The sequence below is a fragment of the Balaenoptera physalus genome (assembly GCF_965194825.1).
Source record: "Balaenoptera physalus genome assembly, chromosome: 4".
In the NCBI taxonomy this organism is placed as follows: domain Eukaryota; kingdom Metazoa; phylum Chordata; class Mammalia; order Artiodactyla; family Balaenopteridae; genus Balaenoptera; species Balaenoptera physalus.
Window position 1 is genome coordinate 31,025,830 of NC_138891.1, and position 26,151 is coordinate 31,051,980.

The window sequence follows — 26,151 nt, forward strand, 5'->3', positions numbered from 1 at the left end:
TACTGTAGGGAAGCATCCCAACCATTATTGACAGCTATCAGAATTTTGGGGTCTTTTTATTCATAAGTACCATAAAAATGAGGTACCAAATTCCAGAATGTAGAACTTGTAAGGAAGTTACTACATACTTATGGGTGAATTAAATGAAGGAAAGCTGTTGTATTTCACCTTTTGCAAATATTTTAAAGTTAATACAGTTGAAAACTTAAGGTTAAGCACTTGAATTCTTATTAATAAGCCAAACATATCATTTGTCCTCATATTTTTAATGAATCTTCCTTCCAAATACTAATGAACAGAACTTGGGCAAGCATATAAATAAAATGAATAAAAAACACACCAATGAATGCCAACAGAAAACATGCACTGCCTGAGTATAATTTTATTGGTACTCACTGGTTTTAAACATAAGATGATTATTTTCTTGATTATTTCCAATCCTGGAGCTGTAATTAGGGCAAAGTCTATAATCGAGAGTGTTATCTAGTATACCACTATACATAGCTATGATCACAACTCCTTTTTTTCTGGCAGATGGGGAAATAAAAATAATCGAAACCAATGTTTAAGAAGATCAAGACATTTAACATAAAATTTTAAAATATATACACTGATTTCTAAACAAGGAGTCAACCAGTTAAATTGAAAGAGGTAGGAATATGAGTCAATTATTCTCAGCTACTCACAGTACTATTATGTACTCAGTAAAAAATAATTATATAATATAGACATCTTAACAGACGTGTGAGATTTATAAAGAAAGATTAAATGTTCTTTAAAGAAAAAGTACTCATTAAAATTACAGCACTGAGGAAGCTAGTAATTTTTCACTTTTATTAATTTTAAATTTAAAACAAAATCCAGTTTGAACCACAAGTGGGAATACAATATTTTCAAGATATTTCTAAAGCTATTATTCTACATAGTAATGAAACAGAGTTAACAGCATAAACATAATGTGAACTTTTCATTCCAGTAGTTTATATATTTTCTTAGGATGAATTTGTTGTTTTTTATTTAACAAACACCACTTAATGGAACTATACAAAACCAGAAAGGTATTTTTTAAATGACTTGCCAAATTTATCATTATGAATGTGTTTAAAAACACAAGTCTGTAAATGTTTGGGGTAAAGAAGCAAGCAGAGTCTTCACCTTTACAGTGAGTTTGCAAGGCTCTGCCTTTGTAAGCAAGAAGAGTAGGTTGTGTTTTTGCTGCACACTCTTCTTATACTTAATCTCACTGGAGTACTGGTATATAGAGAACCCACATATCATATTTTATGAGATCCTGATCAACCTGATTTTTTGTGTAATGCTAGTCCTGCAAGGTAAAGCACTTCCCTATTGCTTCTTATGCTAGTGGACCAACCTCAAGTTATTATTCCACTCTCATCCCTGCAGAAAGGTCTGTTTGTCCTTTGCATCAGCCCTCTACCTCACCTGCTGCCGAACAGAAAAGGGACTGGGAAGATTCCTGCTGTCTAATCCACTGTTCCTTTGGAGCAAAGGACAGGGCACAGAGAAGGAAGGATTTTGCTGCCGATAAGGTATGTGCTAAATCTAAGATGTGTGCCCTAGAATACAACGCTGCCTCCAATCTCCTCTTATCTTTCAGTCAAGTCACTTCCAACACTGTAAGTAAAATATAAAGTTCTTAAATTTGTATCATCAAACATGAAGCTTCTCCTATTATAGTAATTAATTTCTTCTTTCTTTGGATTAAAAAAAAATAGATTCCCTTAAGGAAAAAAATAGCACTGACTACCTAACCTGACTGATAAATTTATAGTTTGTTTTAAATGTGACTAAAAGAGTCATCCAGGATTCTGTGGCAACTACCGTGAGTTTGATTATTAACAAAAGTAGGAAAAAGATGACTAATTCTACAGATAGATGTAAGGGTGCATTACTTAAGTTCCAAAATCAAATTCTGATTCTAAACACAATAACAAAGAAAATTTTCCATTCAGGGATTAAGATGTCTTTAAAAGTGGAAACAATTTTGGAGGTCATCCAGCCCAACTTCCATCCAGATTATCATGCCTCTCACATATAAGTAGTCCTCTGAATTATAAAAATTTATAGTTATTTTTTTTAAAAAAGCTACATAAATAAGAATTATCTATATATAGAAATATCTATTCAGCAATTCCATAATTTAAATATTCAAATCAAATTGGGCAGAACTGGTTCCTTCTCACCCCCACAGACTGTATTTACACACTAATACATCAAGTTACATTTAAACAAAAAGAATGGTACCACCTGACTAAAACGGAGAAAATAGTGCTCTAACGCAATCCCCAATTTTTTTCATGAACATAAAATTGCAAATCACTTATGTGAATTTTATCTCAATGACACTGTAAAACAAACAAACAAAAACAAAACACATACATACACATACATGAACAAAGCCAAACAAACAAAAAAACCAAGTAACTTGCTAACCTGGACTTTGGTCTCTCATTTAAGGTTCTGGAATGCAAATATGGTTTTTGAAGGTCCAATAAAATCCATCTCTTTTATCGTCTGTGCACATATTAATCGTTTACCTGGACTGCGAATCCACAGCTTCGCAAATGGGAGACTTTGGTGAATAACCAAATGTGTCCAACACAGAAAATAACTGTTTGGTCAGAAGTATAAAAGGTTTGACCTTATTTGAAATATGAAAAAGCTGAGTACTTGGAAGATATATGAAAATACTCAGCACAGATAATATGAAAAGTGGAATAAAAGTAACTTTTTGTCTCAAAAAATTATTTTAGGCCACAGTATATAACAGAACTTATTGCTATTTGAAATATCATTAAAAATAGGTTCATATATAGAAGGAGATTATGTATTAGTAATACCTCTTCACTAATATAAAACGATATGCTCCTTTTAGAAGATATACTCTAGAACTCATTTCTAAAACTATTTTTCACATTTCCAAAACTTCTGTATATATCTAATTAAACTGACCTTACCAAATCCCACAAATTATAAATCAATTAAAGTTCTGATTTCATTAATTTTAGCTTGTTTCATTTCACTAGCATCTGTTTTTTTAGTTCCAAAGGCTCCAGCTGCAAGTTCTCTCTTTGTGTTTTGTATTTTCAGCATATTTTCTTCAACAGAATCCTTCACAATGAACTTTAAAAAGAAAAACAAAGTTAAATTGGTTAAGTACTTTTTAGGTCACAATACTTGAATTCTTTAATTTAAAAAAAAAATTGAGACATGATGAAAATGATACTTTAAAAGAACCTGCTTTCTTACAGTATTACGTAGCTTTCAAAAATGGTCAATAATAATCTATTAGAAACTGTTTCACTCCCCCTTTTTTCTCAATATACAGTGAGAATATTTAGAACATGATATGATAGCTAGAGATGAGCACCATTTTCCCTTATCACTCAATATAGTTTTCCTGTATAAAGAATACACCTGTAAGGACATAAGTTACATATTATAACTCCATCATCAAGATAAGAGCAACACTCACAAAAAGCAAACTTTATAGGCAACTCTGAAGCTGGAATATTAGCAAAATAAATGTAACATATTTAAAAAGCCAAATAAGATTTTCCCAGAAATGAAAGAACAAGCCTTCATCTGGTATATAATTTATAACATTAAAAATTTAAGAGAAAAAAAAAGTGATCATCTCAATAGATGCTAAAGAAGCATTTGATAAAATTCAACGTTTATTCCTGATAAAAACCTTGACTTGAAAAAAAAATCCTCATTAACCCAGAAATAAATGTCCTCAACCTTATTTAAGGATATCTACTAGAAACTTACCAAGAGTAACATATTAAATGTAAAACAATAAAAGTATTCCCAACAAAGATAGGAACAAGTCAAGAATGATTACTGTGATTACTACTATTCAACACCGTACAAGAGGTCCCAGTTACTGTAATACAAGCTGTGTTATAAAATGTTACCAAAATACATAAAAGACCTAAAAAAACGGAGAGTGATACTATCTAAGTTCTTATATGGGAACACTCTGTATTTATAAAGAAGACAGTTCTCCAATTAATCATAAATTCAATAAATCCCAAACAAGATTTCTTAAATGGGATTTGGTAACCCAAATCCAAAGTTCAATTCAAAAGTAAATAATAATATTAATAACCAACACAATTTTCAAAAAGAAGGGTAATGAGAGCACTTTGCTCTACTAGATATCAGAGCATACTTTATAAAACCATAGTAATTATTAAAGAAATATTGTCCTGGGAATAGGAAAAGAGATCAATGGGCAGAACAGAGTCCAGAAAGTGACCCATGAATTAGTTTATGATAAAGTGACATTTCAAATCAGTAGAAAAAAAGCATGGACTTTTCCAAAAACATGGTAATGGAGCAAATGATTCTTCATTTGAAAAAAATAAAGTTAGATCCATATCATGAATCATAAACAAAAGGTAAAATATTTCAAAAGAATCAGAAGTACAGGAGATTCTTTTTTTTTCCCTCCAGATTTTCAGTACGGCAATTTTTATTGATATTTTTGTAAAGTACTACTCCCAGTTTACATAATTTACAGGAGATTCATTCTTAAAGTTTGAAGGTAAAGCCTTCTGTTCTAAGAAAGACCTCAAAATCCATAAGATACAAAGAAAAAGGCTGATATGTTTTAAATGATAAAAATTTCTAAACTTTTTCATGACAAAAAGCACATAAAGTTCAAAGATAAGCAAGAGCCTGGAATAAAAAATTTCCAGCATGCATAAAACATTTAAAATCAGAATTTATAAAGAAGTCCTTTATACTATAAAACTATATTTATACTTTATGAAAACTGGGCAAAAGATACAAGCAAGAAAAAAATATTAACAAGAGATATGTCAAATATGCAAAAGGTCTTAGGTAAATGAGTATTAGAAGGTCACTTTTTGACCATCTCATAAGCATAAATTTACATCATTCTCATATATCATAAAGCCTATTTTGAAAACAACTTGACAGTTATCTAATAAGATTCTAAATCCAGAATTCTAGTTTTCTTAACCTATCCTGAAGAAGTACTGTACTTGTACATATGCACAAAGATGCATATAATATAATGCTCATTATAGGAGTGTTTTTATTAGCAAAAATTGAACTGGTTAAATAAATTAGATGTAATTATGTTACCTGTCTACCATGATAGAATAATAGTAAGTTTGATCTATATGTTCTTACAGGGTAGTCTCCAACATATACTGTTCAGGGGGGAAAAACACAGACTGCAAAATAATAAAGTATGATCCCATTTATCCTAAAATAAATTTTCAAAATTTACACATATACATAAGTATGAATGTATGTAAACAGAGAAAAACTTTGACTAGCATGTTAAACTATTGATGGTAGGGTAGCTTCCTTCTAAACAGCAGAATAAAGATGATCTTCATAGTTTGTGCTGCATAATTCTATTTCAATCTTTTACAATATATTCATGCCTTATTTGTATAATTTTGAAAACCTTATCAACCTAATTTTAAAATAGATGTCTTAAAAACTCACTTTCGTGATAATAACTTCTTGCTTCTGGCCAAGTCTATGGCATCTGTCAAAGCACTGATCTTCAGCAGCTGGATTCCAGGCCTAATAAGAACATGAGTTGAATAATTACCACCCTGATCTGTGAGTGTTCTGCACAAGTCCTTTTGTTGCAGTATTATTCATTCACCTTTTACTGACTGAAATCTTTCTGAATGAATTCAGATAATGACATTATAAATGCTCTCGGGACAAAAAAGTCCACACAGCCCCTGACTACCTCCCCCAATCACTACTATGATAGGCAGGTATTCTCTCCCCTGTCATTTCACTACACCGCTTCTAGTATCTAATACAGGGCCTGATACCTAGAAAGCACACAGTATAAATGATTGCTGATTAATCAAATAATGTCTTTCTCATTCCCCCTCCACCCAATTTACAATCAAACTATGTCTGCTTAACAGAGGAAGTTTATACGCTCTCTTAAATTACTTAGTTTACATCAGAAAAGGTAGGTAATTGAGTCCGTTTATGAAAAAGTTTTCTCCCTTTCTGCTGGTGTTTGGTTCTCTTTCTTTCATTTTCCTCCTTTCATTATGTAAAAGCACAAAAAAAGATTTCAGGAGTAATGAGAAGTCCTAAAAATTATTTAAGACTCTGCCATACAATTTTCAGTATCTATACTTGAAATCAGTTTGACTTCAAAATTGAACTAAAAAAGTAACATTAGCTAACTAACATTGGCATTATCATGGGGACTGTCTTAAGGTGAAGAATAAAACAATGAAGCACTGAAAAGGGAAGATAAGCAAAAAAGATATAGAGCTTTTCAGTCTAGAAAGATAGGAGTCAAGTGGTTTTGAAATAATATCATGAATTGTCAGGGTAGGGATCATTAAGTTTTAAACTAAACTATGGGATGACTCTTGAAGCTGAAAACAGGGTGTTTTGGAGAAAAGGAACATTTATACAGCAAAGTACCAACTGAAAATAGAAACAAAATCATAAATTCATATGTAGATGACAAGTTTATAGTACAACTTAGGCAGTTATTTTCTTCTTTTTAAAGTTCCCTTGAGGGACTTCCCTGGTGGCGCAGTGGTTAACAATCTGCCTGCCAATGCAGGGGACACAGGTTTGATCCCTGATCCAGGAAGATCCCACATGCCACGGAGCAACTAAGCCCATGCGCCACAACTACTGAGCCTGTGCACTGGAACCCACGAGCCACAACTACTGAGGCCCACGTGCCTGGAGACTGTGCTCTGCAGCAGGAGAGGCCACTGCAGTGAGGGGCCCATGCACCGCAGCGAAGAGTGGCCCCCACTCGCAGAAACTAGAGAAAGCCCATGCACAGCAACGAAGACCCAACGCAGCCAAAAAAAATTTTAAAAATAAAAATAAAAAATAAAGTTCCCTTGAGATGGAGAGAAAAGGAGATTCTACTATTAACTTGCTGTAATTTGATTTGGGGATTGTTTTTCAGTATAAAAGTTAGATTTAAAGGACTTATTTAGCTTATGAGTTTCTAAAACTGACGTCATATTCTGTGAATATTTTGTATTTTACAATTGGACCCATTTTGAAACCATTATACTAAGAGCTCAGATAAAATGTTCCTCTCTGCTGTCTTTTGTCTAGGAACCTCATGGTGAGACGGCAGTATACATCAAGTATGACTAAATGTATAATAAAATTTACTTTATGATAATATAAAACTGATAGCTCCCATTCTCATATGTAGTGATGAAGGAAGCAATTAACTTTATCAAAAGCTCATAATGAAAAAAGAAAAAAAGCTCATAATGAAACATCAAAATACATCAAATAAATCTTAACATTTATATAATACTCGACAAAGAGGTAAAAATCTTCATGAGCAATGTTGTTTTTTTGTTTTTTTTTTTTTAACTGAATCTTATTTTTCTAGGACCTGGCTTTTGTTTTAAAGTTAGAAACAATATCTGAAAACTTGAAATGTTCAATGAAAAACAACCAACTTACTATGAAACTGCTGAAACATTCCGTAAGTTTTCTATAAGTATAACTGTTAAAGAGTTTATAGTCTCTGGTCAACTTTACAATACTAATTACTGTATTTTGTATTAACAACCTCCTCCTTATGAAGTACTAAGATTATAACCAAAAAATAATAATTTGGGAATCTGTTCCAAAAATCAGCTTCTAGAATTATCATCCGGTTAGCTAACATGTAACTTAACCTGCAGTTACAATGCATATTTTTTATAATAACCGTAATACTAAAACTCTAGCAAAGATTTAAAACTTCATCCACAGAACTAAGGCAAGAAAATACGACAGACCACTGCCATCCCGATGGCATTAACATGAAACCCATGAATGCCTAAGTACGGCTCTGGTTGTAATATTACTGGAAAGGTTACCCTCAGGTGAGGAAAAAAAGCCTTGGTAACAGGTACATGCTTCAACTAGATAGCCTAACCAGAATAACTCAAAATTTGTATCTTAGTAAAATTTCTTTATGTTATGAATTTTCTGAGTTTCAGGCAGCAAGCTAAAACCACAAACTTTAGATCTGTGAATGCACAGAAACAGCACAGGGTTGCCTCTAGCCCAAACGGTACCCAATGCAAATTAGAAACTGAATTAGTTCAGAGTGCTTCCAGTCCAAAAAGCCCCTTTGTGCAATCAGAAAAAAAGTGCTCCTATGTGGATGCACCTCTAAGTCACACAGTTTGATGTGTCAACTTCAGAGTGAATTTCAACTCCCAGTCTACCCCTAGACCTGTATTGCGCACAGTAATTACACTGTATTAGACACTAAAGTTTACCCAAAGCATTCCATTAATGGTATTTGTTTCTAAAACTGTGATGCTGGACCACGTGCACCTAGAATCACCTATGGTCTATATAACAATGCAGTTTCCTGGGTCTCATCCAAGAACTCCTAAATCTGAAGACAGAGGTCAAATTGCATTTCCTAATTCTTATGCATGTTAAAGCTTGAGACTATTAGCACCATGATGGTGGCTACTTTGTCTATCTTGTTTATATCCAGACTCCCTGTGCCAGTAAGATACCCTGACACAAAGTAAGATTTCATTATTCATGGGCCAAATCAATGAAAACACTTCCCTAAAGCATTAGAGTTAATAGAAACTTATCCTGTATATAGAAGAGCAGTAGAAAAGCACGGCATAATACTTACAAACATGGACCCCGATCCTGATTTGTATACTACTAACTGTGTGATAGGGCAAGCTATTTCATTTCTCTATGTTTCAGTTTCCTCACATGTAAAATACGGATGGTAACAAGATCCATCTCATAGAGATGTTGTGAGAATTTCAGTTGATACATGTAAAGCACTTAAGAGAAAGCCCTTAAAACACTTTTACTAAGTTACTCTCTATTTCTAAAGTTTGCCTAAGAATTTTCACAATCAGTTACAACTATAAAGGTATTTACCAAATAGTTTTTTGTTTTTATTTTTATTTTTTTAAAGAAGTAGTAACATACCAAAAAGTCCACAAAACTACTTACTGGATCCATTAAAAATACTCGAGAAGCTGCAGAAAGATTCAAACCAACTCCACCTGCTTTTAAGGATAGAAGCATTATAGTTGGAGATCCTGCTTCAGTGTTTTGAAAACACTGAATTGATTCAACTCTTTTCTTTTGGGCCATAGAACCATCCAAACGAGTAAACACAAATCCAGAGGCTCTAATGGAGGGGACAAAAGAGACAAGTAACACTACACTATAAAAACATGTTAAGTAATTGTAATCTTTTCATTCAACCAATTCTTTCACTCATTTCTGCTGACAGATATTTACTAATCATCTACTAGTATGTCAGGCCCTGCAGTCAACCTTTTTCCTATGAACTCAGGACTTAATCTTTAAAATTCTAAGTTCTCAGGAGTATTCTTTATTGTTACTGACTGTTATTTTACATAGATGAAATGAGTAAAACATACATAATGATTTTTTGCTATCCAAATTAAAACATTTATATAAAATCCTTTTGCTCCAAGTGAGAAACACTGTTGAACTTACCTGAGTGGTGTTTCTATTAAAGACAGAAATGTTGTAAACTGAGAAACAACTAAACTTTTTATGTTGGGGTTCTTCTTTCTTAAATCAATCAATGCATGCATTAGAGCGTTAATCTGAAAAAAATTAGGACACCCATTAGATTCCATTTTGAATTGGAAGAGAACGGTCCTACCATATTATCTCCCTAAAATACAAATGTAAAAGACCACCAATTTTTTAAAAAATTCAGACTAAAAAAATACTATCATAATCTGAACGCTTTCTCTCGCCTCTCAAATTCACCACCAGAAAGAAACAAAAAGCCAGTAACCACCAACAGAGTATAATACTCAAATGACAGGATTAAAAGCAGAATTACTATTTCTAAATATGGTATTTCTTTATATAAACATAAAACAAATACTCAAACATTTGCACATGTATATTTACCTTCGAACTGGATGTCCACTCCATATTAGGCTTTTTCTCAGTGTCACATGCCAATTCTTCTGGAGGACATTCTAATAAATTGTCTCCATGTATATCATTTCTGCATAAAGGGCATTTAGCATGTGGCTATATAAGAAAGAACAAAGTATGAGTGACACTTAACAAAGGAACAGAAATATAAATTTGCCTAAAAATTTTAAAAGGCATGGTAAATTCTATTTCCCTAATAGCCAGCATTTTATTAAACCTTTTATTACATTCATCCATTTGAGATAAATGTGTACATGCTGAACTCCAGGCAGATATAATGTTCTAATGTAGTAAGTGGGATTGGTAAAAAAGAGAGCAAAAGTAGGTGATCTTGACTAGCAGCAAGAGCTTGAAACAATAAATATTATACTATTTTCAGACTAGTAAAGAAACCATGAATAAGTTTCTTGAACCTAATTACAATATAGCATAGAACTATTCTTTAGAAGAAAAAAGAATAATTTCCTTCTTAATAGCCTATAAAGCCAGTCCAGATCTGATAAGTCCTATCAGGTTCATTCAAAGCAGTTATCTGTTGTGTCCATTTTGTACCAAGGCATACTAATAAGATTATACCTAAAATAACTACATACCAAATACTATTACAGTAAAAAAGATTCTGAACCTAAAACAATGTTATAAGTCAGTATAGCAGAGTTACCTTTAGAGAGGAGGGAGAGAGTAATGATTGGGAGGGAACACAGGAAGATCTGGGTAGTAGTTATATGGATTTGTTTACTTCATAATTCACTGAGCTATACAATCATGACATGTGCATTTTCCGTTATATGTATATTATATCTCAATAAAAAGTTGTAAAAAATTATACCTCAGAAGGATTGCTTAAAGGATTATTCCACTTCACATGAATCTAGACCTACCTAGCTATAGTAGCCAACAGCCATGCATGGCAATTAAGCTGTTGAAATGTGGTAAAGACAAATTGAGATGTGTTATAAGTGCACAATACCACTGAATTTTGAACACTTTAAGTTTTAAAAAATCATGTAAGGTATCTCATTAATTTTTTATATTTTAGATATACTGGATAAATAAAAATGCATTATAAGAATTAACTTCATCTGTTTTACTAGAAAATTTTAAATTACCTTTGTGTCTCACATTATCAATCTATTTCTTAGACAAAGATGATCTAAAGAGTTAGTAGAACTAAAATATTGACTGTGAAATATCCCTCCAAAAAATGTCTTTTTATATTAAAAGGGCTTAATTATATGAAACATATCTATTAAAACACTGATAAAATTAACTATATATAAAAGGTGCACTAGGAAATCCAAGTGCAAAACTCTTTATAGTCTCTGTTGGACTTGGGTTTTCATTACACTCAACACTGCAACACTACTCCATCAAACACTGAATTTGTACTCAGCATAAAACTAACCTGCTCATTCTGAATGACTTGGCAAATGCAGGGTTTACAAAAGACGTGTGCACAATGTGTTATGACAGGAACCGTTAAAGAATCCAAGCAAATTGCACATTCTTCATCAGAACCTGAGCTCAGAATTAACTTCATCTTCCTTATTAACTTCTTTCGTAGTTCTTCAGGTGTATCATTTCCTAGAGAAAAGGCTGAAAAATTAATTTCAGAGCAAGACTTGTAATATGACTAGACAATCTTAATCTTCCTTATATAGGGAAAAGTTTTGCTTGGGTAGTCTTAAGTCTTTTTATTTATTTGTTTATTTTTATCACAGGCAAAAAGCATGATTTAAATTTGAAATTTTAAGAAAAATTCAGAAGCTTCACATAACATACCTTACACAGAAACATCACTGTAACACCATCTGCGGGTACTACCATAGAATAAAAGGCTGATCCAATTTGAACCTTTCTTCTAAGACTATCACTGGAAATCCTTGAAAACCTCATTAATATTCCATTTCATTGTTGAGAGGTTCTTGAGTATATTTCTAGTTGAGTCCTATTCTAAAATCAATGTCCATTTGACAAATAAACTAAATTTAGGCCATATGAAAAACTTCTCATTCTTATTTAAATATCTCTAATAAATATGATGTGTAAACCAACCACGTTTACCTACCTGAGGGACCACAGGAAGACACTGCGTTTGTAAGAAGGTGAGTATGACAACAAATCTGCCGCAATCTAAGCAAAAGACCCAGGACGTCTGCATAGTGTGCAAGGACAGTCCCTTCGTTAAAATACCTAGAGGTAAAAACGTTAAATATTATGAAGGCCTCTAAACAATAATCTTTCCTATTCTAAAACAGTGCAACAAAAATGGCATTGTTTGCTTCTTCCCTGGAAATCACTTCAAAACGTGAATGGAAAACAGAAAAGTAAACTCTATCTTTAATGAAACCAGGAGAGATTTGTAACAATAAAGCAAAGTATATGAGAAATGGCTGCCAACTGCAGTAGAAGTCAAAAAGGAAGATACTGAGAGATATGACTGCAGATCTCAAGCAGACCTGCCAGAGCACAATTCTTCAAAATAGACAGCACGCCCTAAGGAGAAAATCACCATCTCTTATGTGCATGGCTCATGGCTTGAACGTCCCTGTACAAGTTTATACCAAGACGGAGGGAAGGCAAGCTGAATAAGGAAACACGTGGCCCTACTGTGTTTTCAGAAAAGACTATAACCACAGCATTCCATATCGTAAGGAACCCTAAAGTTTCTGATCTCTGTTTTATGAGCACAAGTAAAATCTGAAAGAACTCACATGTAACCCTGAGTCATAATTAAATAAGGATATATTTCCTGCTAGTCGAGGATACAGCTATGACTCCTGTCCCTTCATATCAATCTCTTGCAAATAGCTAGTCCAGAAAGAACTCAAGACGTTCATATATGAGTAACAATCAGCAAAGAGCAAGGGAGAGAACAAATGGCAGTGAAAGAAAACTCACCAGAAAAACGTTGCCATAGAGCAAATAAAAATCATGACCAAGAATGCTGCCGTGATTTAACACCACTGAATAAAAGAGTTCCTCCTAAAAAACACCAAGAGCTTAAAGCAGAGACAAAACTTGAAAAGGTAAAACAAAACAGAGACCAAAGATGAGCTGGTACAGCTAAAAAGTATGAAAGAGAAAAGTAAATTATCCGAGGAGGCCACAGGGAAGCCAGCATAAAAGGGACTAGCCACTGATAAAAACATAAGAAAGAATGTGGGAAACAGGATTGAGAAAAGCAAAATTAAACAGAAAGATGTAAGTGATTAGAATAAAATGATACCTCTGGAAAAAAAGAATATCCAGCATACACAGAGAGAAATGAAATAATGGAACAGAAAACAGTATTTAAGAAAACTTTCCCAAAAGGGGGTGCAGGGGAAGACTGGAATCTACAGATTTAAATGGTACCACATGTTCCATAAAAAAATCAACAGAGATCCTGGTGAAATTGCTGGACTTTAAAGAATAAAATAAAAATCAAGGTTTTCCATGGAACTATTCAATATAAAATACAGTAGAACAAAGACAATACAGGTTCTGAAGAAAGAATGGGTGATCCAAAAATTATATAGCAAGGCAATCTGATATTTAAGTATTAAGGCAATAGGAGAAATATAGCCTAATGGTTAAGAGGACAGACTCTAGAGCTAGACTGTCTGAATTCAAAATCTGGCTCTGTCAATTTAACTGTGAAAACTTGGGCAGGTTTCTCAACCTGTGTCTTGAGCTTCCTCAGCTGTAACAGTGGCATAATACATACCTCATGGGACTGTTGTATTAAACAAGTTAGTACATGCAAAGCATTTAGAATAGTGCTGGACTATAGTAAATGATATATATCTGCTGATATTATTAGAGTAGTATTATGGCAACAAATGCTTCTCAGTATTCAAGAATGCAAGGAATAGGCAATATAAAGACTGAACTTACAAATTCTAGAACCAAACTACCTGAATTTAAACACCACCTCTGTCATTCATTAGCTGTGTGACACAGTGTAAGTCACCTAACTGCTCTGTGCCTCGGATCCTTCATCTGTAAAACATAGGTAATCCCTGTACTGACTTAATAGGATTGTTGTGAATTAATACACATAAAGCTCTTAGATGAATGCATAACACGTAGTAAGTGCTCAATAAATGTTAGTAAATGTATTACCTATTAAGATATTTTTTAAATAACATTTTTTCTCTGAGAACACAGTTTCAATAAAGTTACTCTTTTTCAACCTTTTCAAACAGAATAACATTTACCAATAGTCTAATTATTCCCTGGCATCACTTCTTACACTGAAAATGAATATTTCAGTTTAAGAAATTTCTTTTGAGTGCCAGATACCGAAGTAGAAGTTTCCTCCTACCTCACCAGCTACTCCTGTCTTGTTAGAACTCTTCTCTAACTTCACTCACTCTCTTGGTGATCTTATCCAGTCTCCCGGCTAAAATTAACATTTACACACAGGTGACTTTCAAATTTATATCAAACCAAGAGCATTCCCATGAACTCTAATCTCATATCCAACTGACTATATGACATCTCCACTTGGAAATCACACAGGCATCACACAATCAATGTGTCCAAAGCTGAGTTTCTCATCTTCCCTGAAAAAACTCTGCTCCTCCCTATAGACCTATTCTGCAAATGGCAATTCCATCCTTCTAGCCACTCATGTGAAAAACCTTGCAGTTATCTTTCACTCCTCTCTCTCACACCCCATACTGTATCAATCAGCAAGTTCTGTTGGCTCTACCTGCAAAATGTAACAGAATCCGGGCATTTCTCACCCCCTTCATCACTACTACTGTAGTAAAAAAACACACTATCATCTCTTGCTTTGATTTTTGCCACTGTTCTCCCTACTTATGCCTTGACTCTACAATGTAAGTCTTAACACAGCAGCCAGTGATCCTTTAAAAATGTAAGTAAAATTAAGTCACTCGTGGTTCAAATCCCTTCCTTCAAAGGTTCCCAAATCTCATAAACAGTAAAAGCCAAAGTTCTTCAAATATGCCACAATGCGTGACGTAACTGTCATCCACCCCCACTCCAACAGCTCTCTGACATCATCACTATTTTCCGCCTTGCTCACATTATCCAGCCACACCTGCCTCTCTGTTGCTCAAGCTCCCCAGGTATGCTCCCAGCTCAGGGCCTTTACACTTGCTGTTCCCCTCTGCCAGAAATGCCCCCCAACCCCAATCTCCTTTAAATTTTTTCCCACATATCACCTTCTCAGTGAAATCATCTTCCCTGAATACCCTATAAAAACAGCTTCAGTGCTCCCTTACCTCCTTTCTCTGCTTTACTTTTTTTCCATAAAACTTAATTTTTTAATCTGTTACCTCCCACTGAAATATAAACTCCTTGAGGGCAGAGATTTTTGTCTGCTTTACTCTGCTGTATCCCAACGTGTACAACAGTGCCTGGCACACGGGCACTTAATAAATTTTGGTTGAAAGAATGAATATGAAGGAAATTTGAATCACCACTGCAAGATTTTGAACTCTGAAATCGCTCGCTTAGAACAATCTTTCTCAATATTCCTAATTCCTATTAAACCTGCTTTGTACCTCACTGAAGTTCTTATGTTTTGAAGATTCCCCTATATTCTCAACCCTGTCCTGCCTTCACTTGTCTCCTACTCATTCTGGTTCCTTCATGCATTCACATCAAACATGCTCTTGCTTAGACTAGAATTTCTCACCTACCAATCCCCAATACCTTTAATCTACACTTCATCAGCTCCTAGTTCCAGATTTCCATGTGTGGTTGGAAAGTCGTACTGATTTAACTTTTACATAGATCCAATACCATGTGGAGCCTGTCTACCCCTCTAAAAACCTTACTTTTTGCAATGGCTGCAAATCCAGTCTACCTTCCTCAACTTCCCACTGCCTTACTCTGTACATATCTTGTCTCATAGTTCACTGATTGTACTCTTGATATTATTTACCTCCATAGTAGGCTTTATTTTTCTCCACCAATTTGTTTTATTCTCTTTTCTGTCTGTAGTCTCTTCCATGTTCTCTTCCTCTCAAAGCAATTACACAAATAAAACCATCAAACAATTGATCCAGCAGCCAACTGTCAATCCTATCTACCAGTCTTCTTCCTTTTAAAGACAAACTTCGTGAAAAATGGTCTACCCCTACAGCTGGCTACTTCTTTGCAATCCCTTTACTCCTACAATTTGGCTACATATCTCATCATTCTAGTGAAACCATTCTGGGAGTTTATACCGGTAACTTCTGAATCACCAAATTACTGTAAATAGCCTTTACTAAGTCTCTGCACTATGTGACACTACTGACCATATATTCTTTCTTGATTACAGTCTTTACTGGAATTCTGTAACAGTTTCTCTATTTTCTTCATACATCTCCCCTTGACAGAATCTCTTCCAGTGGCTCCTCTTTATTTTCCTATGTCTTTAATGTGGAACGTTCCCCCAAGTTTTAGTCCTTAATAGGTTTATTTTCTCTAGATATACTTCTCTCAATGTTTTTAATCTTCTCCCATGACATAGAACCAGGAATAGAAGCAAGCAAGGTCTTCTGACTAGCAATCCAAGACTTGCCATTTCACGTAAACGTTTTTCCTAACTTAAGGAATTACTTACCTGGTGAATTATAATATTATTTCACTCAGTTGAACTATTAATTTGTTAAAAAGTAAATAGTTAAAAAAAACAAATTATACTTCAGTGCACTTAATAAGACTTTATTGCTAACATACCTAAAAAATGCTATTCAATTAAAGTTAACAAAGAAAATAAAAACTAATTTCTAAAATGACTTTCTTTCTCCATACCTTCCAATAGTAGCTCTGCCTTCATTTTTCACAGACTGGTAAATCTTCCTCTCTTCATCTGAAAGTGTAATGTGCTGAATAAATACTTTACGTTCTGGTAACTCCAAAACAGGTTTTCCTCTAATTTTGCTTGTCTTTGTTCTTCTAAGTGTAATATTTTTAATTAGGGACTGTAAACGCCTAATCAAAATAAAAGAAATAGTCACATAACTTTTTATTTCTTCATAAGTTAATAATTCAATGAGAACAAAAAATAATATCTTAATCTATTACCATTCTATAACCTTAGAGATTTTAACCTTAAAGAAAAAAAATCTAAAATCTAAATCTAAAAAAAAATCTTAACCTTAAAGATTTTTTTTAAAAAAATGCTTATTTGAGGTTTTATCCAATCTTATAATGGCAGACATATTCTACAAAGAGAAATTTATAGCAACAAAATACATTTAAATTTGACCTCAATTCAGTACCTGTCACAGTTTAATCTTTTATCCTGTCCTTATTTTTCTGAAGCTCTTCTCCCCGTTTTTCTAATCACTAACCCTCTTTTTACTTCTCAATTCTGTCAACTACACCACCCGAAGTTTGACACTCAAATTCTTAAAAAGTACCTATTAAGCGCAAGGCATTATACTAAACATCATAAATACATAAAATGAGTGAGATCTTATCTTCAAAAAATTTCTCCAGTAATATGAAAATCAAGGTACATAAATAAGTAATTTTTATAAAGTAATGAGTGCCAAAAATAAAAATTAAAACATGATGTGACAATTCAGAAGAGGGATGAATGCCTTCTAGATTCTACAACCGTTACAATCTCTTTTCTCAATATCAGAAAAAAAAAAAGGAAGCAACTCTTTAAAAAAAGATTTTTTCCTAACACTGAAATATAAATACAGTTTCTTAAATCTGAATTTAAATAGTTGGTTCTGAGGAATCAAGTAGACAGTACTGCAAACTAGGTTAGTGGCTTTTGAATCTTTTTCACTGTAACCCACAGTAAGAAACATATTTTACTCCATCCATCAAACATGCAGAAACACATATACATATAACAGAAACAAACATTTCACAAAACAATACTGTGTGTGATGCACTCTGCTATTTTCTTAAATCTTCTACTCTATTTCATTTTCTTTAATGAACAGCTATAATGCTAGCTGCCATCTTTATGATTTCACAAAATGCTAATGAATCCTAAACGCTCTGTCTGAAAACCACTGCTCCAGGCAAAAAAATTTGAACATTAGCCTAGTACCTTCAAAATGGCTATCAGCAAGTTGATATTTATGAGAAGTTGAGTTTTTATCTATCTCCACCAGAAACAACTTTCTGTCTTGTAAAACTCTTGTTAATGCCACTGTATTACCACATCATTCAGCTATCACTATATAAAGCTATACAACAGGGGTCCCCAACCCCCAGGCCATGGACCGGTACCTGTCCGTGGCCTGTTAGGAACCAGGCTGCACAGCAGGAGGTGGGCAGCAGATGAGCAAGCAAAGCCTTATCTGCATTTACAGCCTCTCCCCATCACTCGCATTACCGCCTGAGCTCCGCCTCCTGTCAGATCAGCAGCGGCATTAGATTCTCATAGGAGCGCGAACCCTACTGTGAACTGCGTGTGCGAGGCATCTAGGCTGCGTGCTCCTTATGAGAATCTAATGCCTGATGATCTGAGGTGGAGCTGAGGCAGTGATGCTAGTGCTGGGGAGCGGCTGCAAATACAGATCATCATTAGAGAGAGGTTTTACCGCACAGGGACCATAATAAATCAATTGCTTGCAGACTCATATCAAAACCCTATGTGAGTGGCAAGTGAAAACAAGCTCAGGGCTCCCACTGATTCTGCATTATGGTGCGTTGTATAATTATTTCATTATATATTACAATGTAATGATAATAGAAATAAAGTGCACAAAAAATGTAATGCGCCTGAATCATCCTAAAACCATCCCCCACCCTGCCCCCGTCCGTGGAAAAACTGTCTTCCATGAAACTGGTCCCTGGTGCCAAAAAGGTTGGGGACCACTGCTATACAAGATAAGTTATGAAAATTTAGTGCATATTGGATTCTCTGAGCATATAATGTTTTTCCTGTCACTGCTTAATTTATTAATGGTGGTTTTGAGGGTAAGAGCAACACACAAAGACCATATAGCTCTGCCTTCCTTCACAGTTTTGACTAAAATCAGGGGAAAGGAGGGTTAACCTTTTAGTGGTAGGTAGACATTTTTATCCCCCAAACAAGAATCATCAGATTTTTGAGAGTCAAAGACACTAAGCTGTAAACACTTTTTGGAGAGGAAAGCCAACAGTCAGGTTAAAATAGTAATGAAAGTGGCAACTGCTTCAAGCTGCTAATAATTATTTGTAGCTAATATTAATCAGTTGTCCTGAAATTACTTACCTAAGTCCTCCTTCATCTCCCATTGTGACAGGACGCTGTATTGTTCTATGCCACCATTCTCTATCAAGAAACGGTTTAAGTTTTAAGAAGGAAAGAAGAGACCACAAGTCCTTTAAAGAATTCTGAATTGGAGTGCCTAAAAAGAACAGAAAACTGTTATAACTCTATAGCCAGAGTACACAATCAAAATATCCACCGGCCCAATCAATGGAGACAACACTTGAAAATGGGCACTAGGGCTTCCCTGGTGGCGCAGTGGTTGAGAATCTGCCTGCCGATGCAGGGGACACGGGTTCGAGCCCTGGTCTGGGAAGATCCCATATGCCACGGAGCAACTAGGCCCGTGAGCCACAACTACTGAGCCTGTGCGTCTGGAGCCTGTGCTCCGCAACAGGAGAGGCCGCGACAGTGAGAGGCCCGCGCACCGCGATGAAGAGTGGCCCCCGCTTGCCACAACTGGAGAAAGCCCTTGCACAGAAACGAAGACCCAACACAGCCAAAAATAAATAAATAAATAAATAAATAAAATAAAAAAAGAAAATGGGCACTTCATTCTAAGCACACCCACTAACTATTAAGCTGTGACTATAATCCTTTGTTAAACATATACACAATCTCAAAATACAGTCTGGCTCTGATTTTTAGCTCTCACTTGCCATACTAACAAAAAGACCACAGACCCCGTAAACTCAACTTTCTCCTTATCAAGAACATTTGCTTATTTGATTTTTAAATCAGCAGCACTAGCAAGAAGAAAAAAACTAATTTGAGTTTATATTCTCGTCCCCATCTTCCAGTAAAGGTTCATGAGTAGCAAACAAGCTCCATGATGGAAAGTAGAGAAATCAAGATTCTAATTGGAGGATTAAAGTGTCTAGAGTTCCAAAGTTCAAAAATAAGTCTAGTGACTGTTCCATAAATGAACTATAATTCAAATGTTGCTATATCATGGGCAGCTATAAAAAAAAAGTCAAAATGTTTTATTAAATGATTTCTATAATTGATTTTTGGGAGAGACTTTATATCCACTTGAAGTTTACAAAGTTACCTCATAACTTACTTAACCATACATATTTGGGAATTCATTTTTTTTAAAGTATATGCTATCATTACCTGTCAATACCCATCTTCTTTCTGCTTCTAAATCAAGTACAGCTTTTGTCTGCTGAGCATTTGGATTTCGTATGGCATGTCCTTCGTCCAGGATCACTCTTAGCCACCTTATGCTATGTAGCGGACTATCAGCTTTAGTCTGAAATAAATGTTTCATATGAATTAAAAACACAGGAAAGTAAAATAATACTTTATGTAATTTGATAAGTAATATGAGTTGTTATTCTTTAATATCATCACTTACTATGTGGTAGGTACTGCTTTAAGCACTACATATATTAAATTATTAAATGTTCACAAACTTATGAAGTATTATTACTCCTATTTTACAGATGAGAAAATTGAAGCACCAAGGTGTGACGTATGTTGCTCAAAGTACCACAGCTATGAAGTGCAGAGCTAGCTTTCAAACCCAGGTAATCTAGCTCTCTGATGAGACCTTGGTTCAAAACACTGAGCTATTCTTATTCTGCCTCAGATTCAAACATATGATGATATAAAAATCGTCAGTAAAAAGAATTATTTGAATATAACATAATTACTTTTATGTAAAAGTTAATGTTCTTACCTAAAGACTAAAATTTTTATAGTGAAGTATTTTGGAAAACATTTTAACTTAACAACTGGAATTATAGGCAAACAACAATTAGAATTCTAAATGAACTGAGAAACAAATTTCAGATACAAAAAAGCTTATTTTTAAATTGAGATAAACAATTATCAAATCACTATGACAGAAAACAATATTCTAAAATATCAGAAAAAGTAAGAATTCATTTGCAAATTGCTATATACACTTAATTACAATTCAGATTTTAAAATTTAAGTGTTCTAAATATAAACTATTCCTAAATTATTATCTAAAGGAAGTCGAACCTTGTTCTTTTTTTTTTTTTTTTGGCAATATATTAAAAAACAATTTCCTCTTGGGGGGACTAGAGAGGCAGAGCTGCAGCATCACCCTCCAAGAGGTGACCCCCAGTGCCAGCCCTCCACACCAGTACAGGAGGGCCAGACAGCCCCACAGCCCAGCAGACGGGGTCCCTGGGCTCAGCTGCTGGGCTGGGAGGACAGCCTGATGCTCAAGTTTCCCCATCTGTACAGTGTGGTAAATCTGTGCAGATAGTGTGGTAAATGCTGCACCTGAAGAAACCTGTGAAACTCCTGATTTAGAGATCCTTAATTTGGGGCTAGAACCCATGGATGGGATTTAGGGCACTCCTACCAGTTCCTGAAATTATATACAAAATTATGTGGATATGTATGCACATGAATGCTTCTGGAAAAAGGGTCTAGAGCAGCACTGTCGAATAGGAATGTCATGCAAGCCACGGATGTCATATTAAATTTTCCAGTAGCCACACTTTAAAAAGTAACAAGATATAGGTAAAATTAATTTTAATAAAATATTTTATTTAAAACAATTTCCTATTTACTTCCTATATATTAAGGGAAGAGTATAAAGCCTGAATTTTAGAACACTTTAGAAACCTGAAGCAATTACTTAAATTCAACTTCTGAAAATCTCTGGGTGTCAACATACTTACTCCATAGTCATGAGTTAAAATATTATATGTAGTCAAAACAATATCCTGTTTCGAAAGCAAGGCTGGGTCTCTAACACGATCAGGACCATAATAAACATAAAAATTCAAGTGCACGTCTGATTTTATATGTTGTCCAAACTGGTCCTAAAAGAAAATTAGAAATATTTTAATAATAAGTAGGTTAGTGTCAGGTTCAATATGTGTATAAAATGTACTGTCTAGGCAGTAGTGTCACAAATCAAACTACTAAAATTGCATAAAAACAAGTTTCATGCAATCTAAACTAAAACCACAACAATGATAATAACAATACTAGTTATTTTATTGCCAGGGAAACTGACATATATACAATAATAATACATTATATAAATTTTGCCTGTCCCTACCAGTGGGCAGCTGCTTCATTTTTAGAAGGAAAAAGCAACCAAGCTTTTTTAAAACAGTAAGTTTTTTTTAATTTAGTATTTTACAAAAAGGGTCTTTAATGCTTCCATTTAGTGACTTAATATTATCAAAATTAAACACTGAAAGAACAGTAGGCAATATTTTCATGAATGTAGGTAGAGATTCAAGCACAGTATCTACTTTCGTTTATTTATTATAGGCCTACTGTTTGCCAGGTATCAACCAGAAAGGTGGTACAGCTAAAGAGAAAAATAAGACCTGGTCCCTGTCCTCCTTGACAACATGATCAGTTTTAAAAACTTGAGAATTTTTTGTCTGCTTTGGTTTTTTTAACTCAAGAAAACAGTAGATCTGGGAGATTCTGAGCAGGAAAAAAAAAAAAGATTAGAAAGAGACAGAAGGTACTAAGGAGACACAGCTGGGAAACTATTAGATGAAAAATGATAAAGATGATGAAGACCTATACAAGACTGGCAAAAGTAAGAACAGAATGGAAAGGACTGGTGTGAAAGACAGTGACTGATGGGACTTGAGAACTAATTAAATATGGGATATGAAGAAAAGGGAGAAGACAAAAGAAGACTCTGATACTTAAAATAACTACCAGAAGAACTGTGTGATAAAGATACAGAGAAGTTTAAAAAAAGAAGGGAAAGCAGGCATAAAGATGAGAAAGAGATAATGAGTATTATTATTTTAGACATTTAAAATTTTTGGTCAGCATAGAATATCTGACTGGAGAAATATACTACAAAAATTTAAATACTAGCCTGTAATGCAGGTGTAGATACAGACTTTAAAGTTATCAGTAGACAGTACATGAAGCTACAGGAATGAATAAGATTTTCTAAGGAGAACAAATACAATGAGGAAACCAGTTAGGGGAAAAGCCTGCAGGGAGCAATATTTCAAGAGCACAGCTTATGCTTCTATTGGGAGATAAGACATGACATCTGAGATATGATTTTAAATATTCCAGCAAAGAAAAAAATAAAGCAAATGTGGTAAACTTTTGATTCTTGAATCTAGATGACTAATGGAGATCTCATTACAAATTTTCATAATACAAAAAAAAAAAAAAAAGCTTTAAGTGAAAAAAAGGCAGACTACATAGGAAGCATGGAAGGAAGAGGTAGAGAAAAACAGTGGTCAGAAAATTGGGATAGCAAGCAAAATCTTGGGCAGGGGACCAAAGAATATCAAAGTTTCAAGAATGAATACAAGATCAATTTTTTAATTTGTAATTTATGTTCATTCCCTCTCTTTACCAAAAGGATTAAAGATTTACAAAATAACATAACAAAAAGTAATAAAAGGGAAACAAAGTCAGGGCAGAGGAAAAGAAAAAGGGAACTCACTGGACATGGCAACAATGAAGTCTTTGAAGGCCTTCAAAAAGAGTTTCTATGGAGGGTGGGAGCAAAAACCAGACTTACCGTGGGCTAAAGAGAGAATGAAATCTGAAACAATAAAGGCAAAAATACAGAAAAGAGGATAAAACATGAAAGAGTAAAGGTGAAAATGCAGAGAATTTTATCAAGAAATCTGGTGGAAAACGAAAGGAGAAAGAGAACAGTATGAGAAAACTGAATCAACAGGTTACCTTGAAATGAAAGAGAGAATATTTGTGGAAAGATCAGACTTGACATAAAAGAAAACTCTTTTGGAGAAAGAGAACTATAGTGTTGAGTTTCTAGTCACTGTGCTGGGTTGCGTGTGTGTGTGTCTGTGAGAATGAAATAGGTGTTATTATTTAATTTTCCATTGGGAGGATGAATAATCTGTCCAAATATCCAGAAAAATTATGTGGTGTAAGTGGGATTGGTATCTTCCTCCTTTAACTGGATTCTCTCCCATGTTTGAAGACAAAGAAGGGAGGATAAGGCACTTCTAGCTTGTTTATTACGGTGCTAGGTTATGTTACCGGGGGGCTTGGAAGACAGCAGCTTGTCGAGAGATTGCAAAATTCTAATTCTTACCCCTATGTGCTCAACCATCACTCATTCCTTTAAAAGTCAGTTTTTCCATAACCTCAGTAGGCATGATTTTGCCAAGGTTTCCTTTCTTAAGTTTATATACTAAACTTTTGGTTTTTTTTCCAAAATTATAATGAAATACTAATTACCGATCTTAAAAATACATATCCATGGCCCCAAGCAGTTAAAAAATCACTGTTCTTTTGTTTATACCTCCATTAATACTTGTAAACCTCACCCTGAAACTGCTATTCAAGTACCCATGTACTGTCTTTCCTGCAATGGACCACACATCAAAAGAAATAGCATAGCTTTGTTGGAATTAAAAAAAAAAAGAGCAAAAGAGAACTAAAACTCATCCTGGTCCTAAGAGGAAAAATGACACTAATGAGAAGACAGTGTAATTAAAAAAAATAATAAATACACCAAAAACTTATAATAAGAAGATAAGAGCCAAAGAAGGCAAAGCTACATAAAAGTCAAGAAGATATGAAAGAGGTCACAAAATTTGACAATTAGACAATAACTACTAATTTTTTCCAAGGAAATTTAGAGAACTGGTGGCAGAAGCCAAGTTACAATGAGCTAAGGAGTTAGAAAAAAGAAGCATAAAGTGGAAATTGAACCCCAAGAGTTATGACAGTGAATGCAAGAAGAGTAGCAACTTAAAGGTGAGACATAATCAAGAGAAAGTATTTAAAAATGTAAAAGATCTGAGTATGTTTCATGAAAGAGCCAGTGGAGAGAGACTGAATAACCAGGCAAGGGGAAAAATAACATACAAAATGAAAAGGCAGAAAGAGAAGGAATCTAATGTATAGACTAAGGTATTGCTCTTACAAAGAGTAGGACCTTTTCCACCTCTGAGATTAGAGGAGGAAAGGCCAGGAGAGATGCAGATAACCTTGGAGATGGCAAGAATGGAAGTTCACATCCAGTGGTCTTTATGTTCACAATGCTTCCAATAGAGTCATTATTTCATTATAACATGCAGCTTGAAGCTCAAACTGGAAAGGAAATAGAACCAAGCTGCTCCTACACATAACACATAAAGAGGTTCCATTCCAATGCAATGTTTTAGAACAGAAAAGCAATCTGGAAGAAGAAGAAGAAAAAAAAAAAGACAATATTTTCTGGTGGTAGCCTTAAAAGCATAGGCTCTAGAGTCAGAATGTTGGAGACTATATCTCAGCTCCATCAATTATTGGCTGAATGACCTTAGGCAAGTTACTTAATTTCTCTGTGTTTCAATTTGGTCACCTGGAAAATGAGAATAATAGTTGTGAAGATTAAATGAGAAAATCTATGAAAAGAGCTTAGGGAAAAACTGAGCACAAAGGAGCTCACTAAATGTTATAAAAACAAAAGTTACCATTAGTGGTGTTCTTAAAAAAGAGGTTCCAACAGTTCATAAATAAGGTGTATTCTTAAATTATACACTTTGGGGGACAGAAATGGAAGAGGCAGAAGTTCAAGCCAAATCTTATGACAGCAACTGACAATGTTTCTTTCTCTACTATAAATTTTAAAAGAAAAATTACTTCAATTCAGCAAATATAATCCCAATTCACTTAACAATTACTTCAATTTAAATATAAAGTGCTGACCAAGCATATTTCTTGCAATGAAAGACTCTTTTTAATAGTGTCAGACAAATATAAATTACATGTTTTTAAAGGGCTGTGAAGACTTACAATCCAGTTGCTTAACACAGAAAGTGGACAGATGATCAGTGTTGTTCTTGGTCTCTCTTCAGTATCAGTTTTCTTTGAACTCTCCACTGCAGATGCTCCTGAAAGAAGATACATACTTCAGCTGTTTCTTTTTTCCTCAAACATACACAAAGTCAATACAGATATGACAAAAATGTGCCTCTATGAAGAGAAATGAGGAAGAATTAAAATGAAGGACTTCTGTTTCTAGTCATAATGAAGTAACAGGAACTAGA

At 34.3% G+C, this 26,151-nt stretch overlaps 1 protein-coding gene across 4 annotated transcripts in view; it reads right to left on the reverse strand.

Moving 5' to 3' along the window:
- Positions 1–364: 364 nt before the first annotated feature.
- HLTF (helicase like transcription factor) overlaps positions 365–26,151 on the reverse strand; it is a 71,067-nt gene continuing 45,280 nt past the window's right edge. For 2 of the 4 annotated variants that reach the window (XM_082459521.1, XM_082459520.1), the window contains exons 14-25: positions 25,898–25,995; positions 21,823–21,966; positions 20,276–20,414; positions 19,163–19,298; positions 16,750–16,929; positions 12,059–12,183; positions 11,396–11,574; positions 9,961–10,086; positions 9,532–9,644; positions 9,016–9,196; positions 5,512–5,592; positions 365–3,144 (exon numbers count right to left, since the gene is read on the reverse strand). In XM_082459521.1, the coding sequence (XP_082315647.1) occupies positions 2,992–3,144; positions 5,512–5,592; positions 9,016–9,196; positions 9,532–9,644; positions 9,961–10,086; positions 11,396–11,574; positions 12,059–12,183; positions 16,750–16,929; positions 19,163–19,298; positions 20,276–20,414; positions 21,823–21,966; positions 25,898–25,995 (1,655 nt within the window). In that variant the 3' untranslated portion in view covers positions 365–2,991. Of the gene's footprint in view, positions 3,145–5,511; positions 5,593–9,015; positions 9,197–9,531; positions 9,645–9,960; positions 10,087–11,395; positions 11,587–12,058; positions 12,184–16,749; positions 16,930–19,162; positions 19,299–20,275; positions 20,415–21,822; positions 21,967–25,897; positions 25,996–26,151 lie in introns of all 4 variants that reach the window. The other 2 variants (XM_082459519.1, XM_082459518.1) reach the window with 1 other exon arrangement.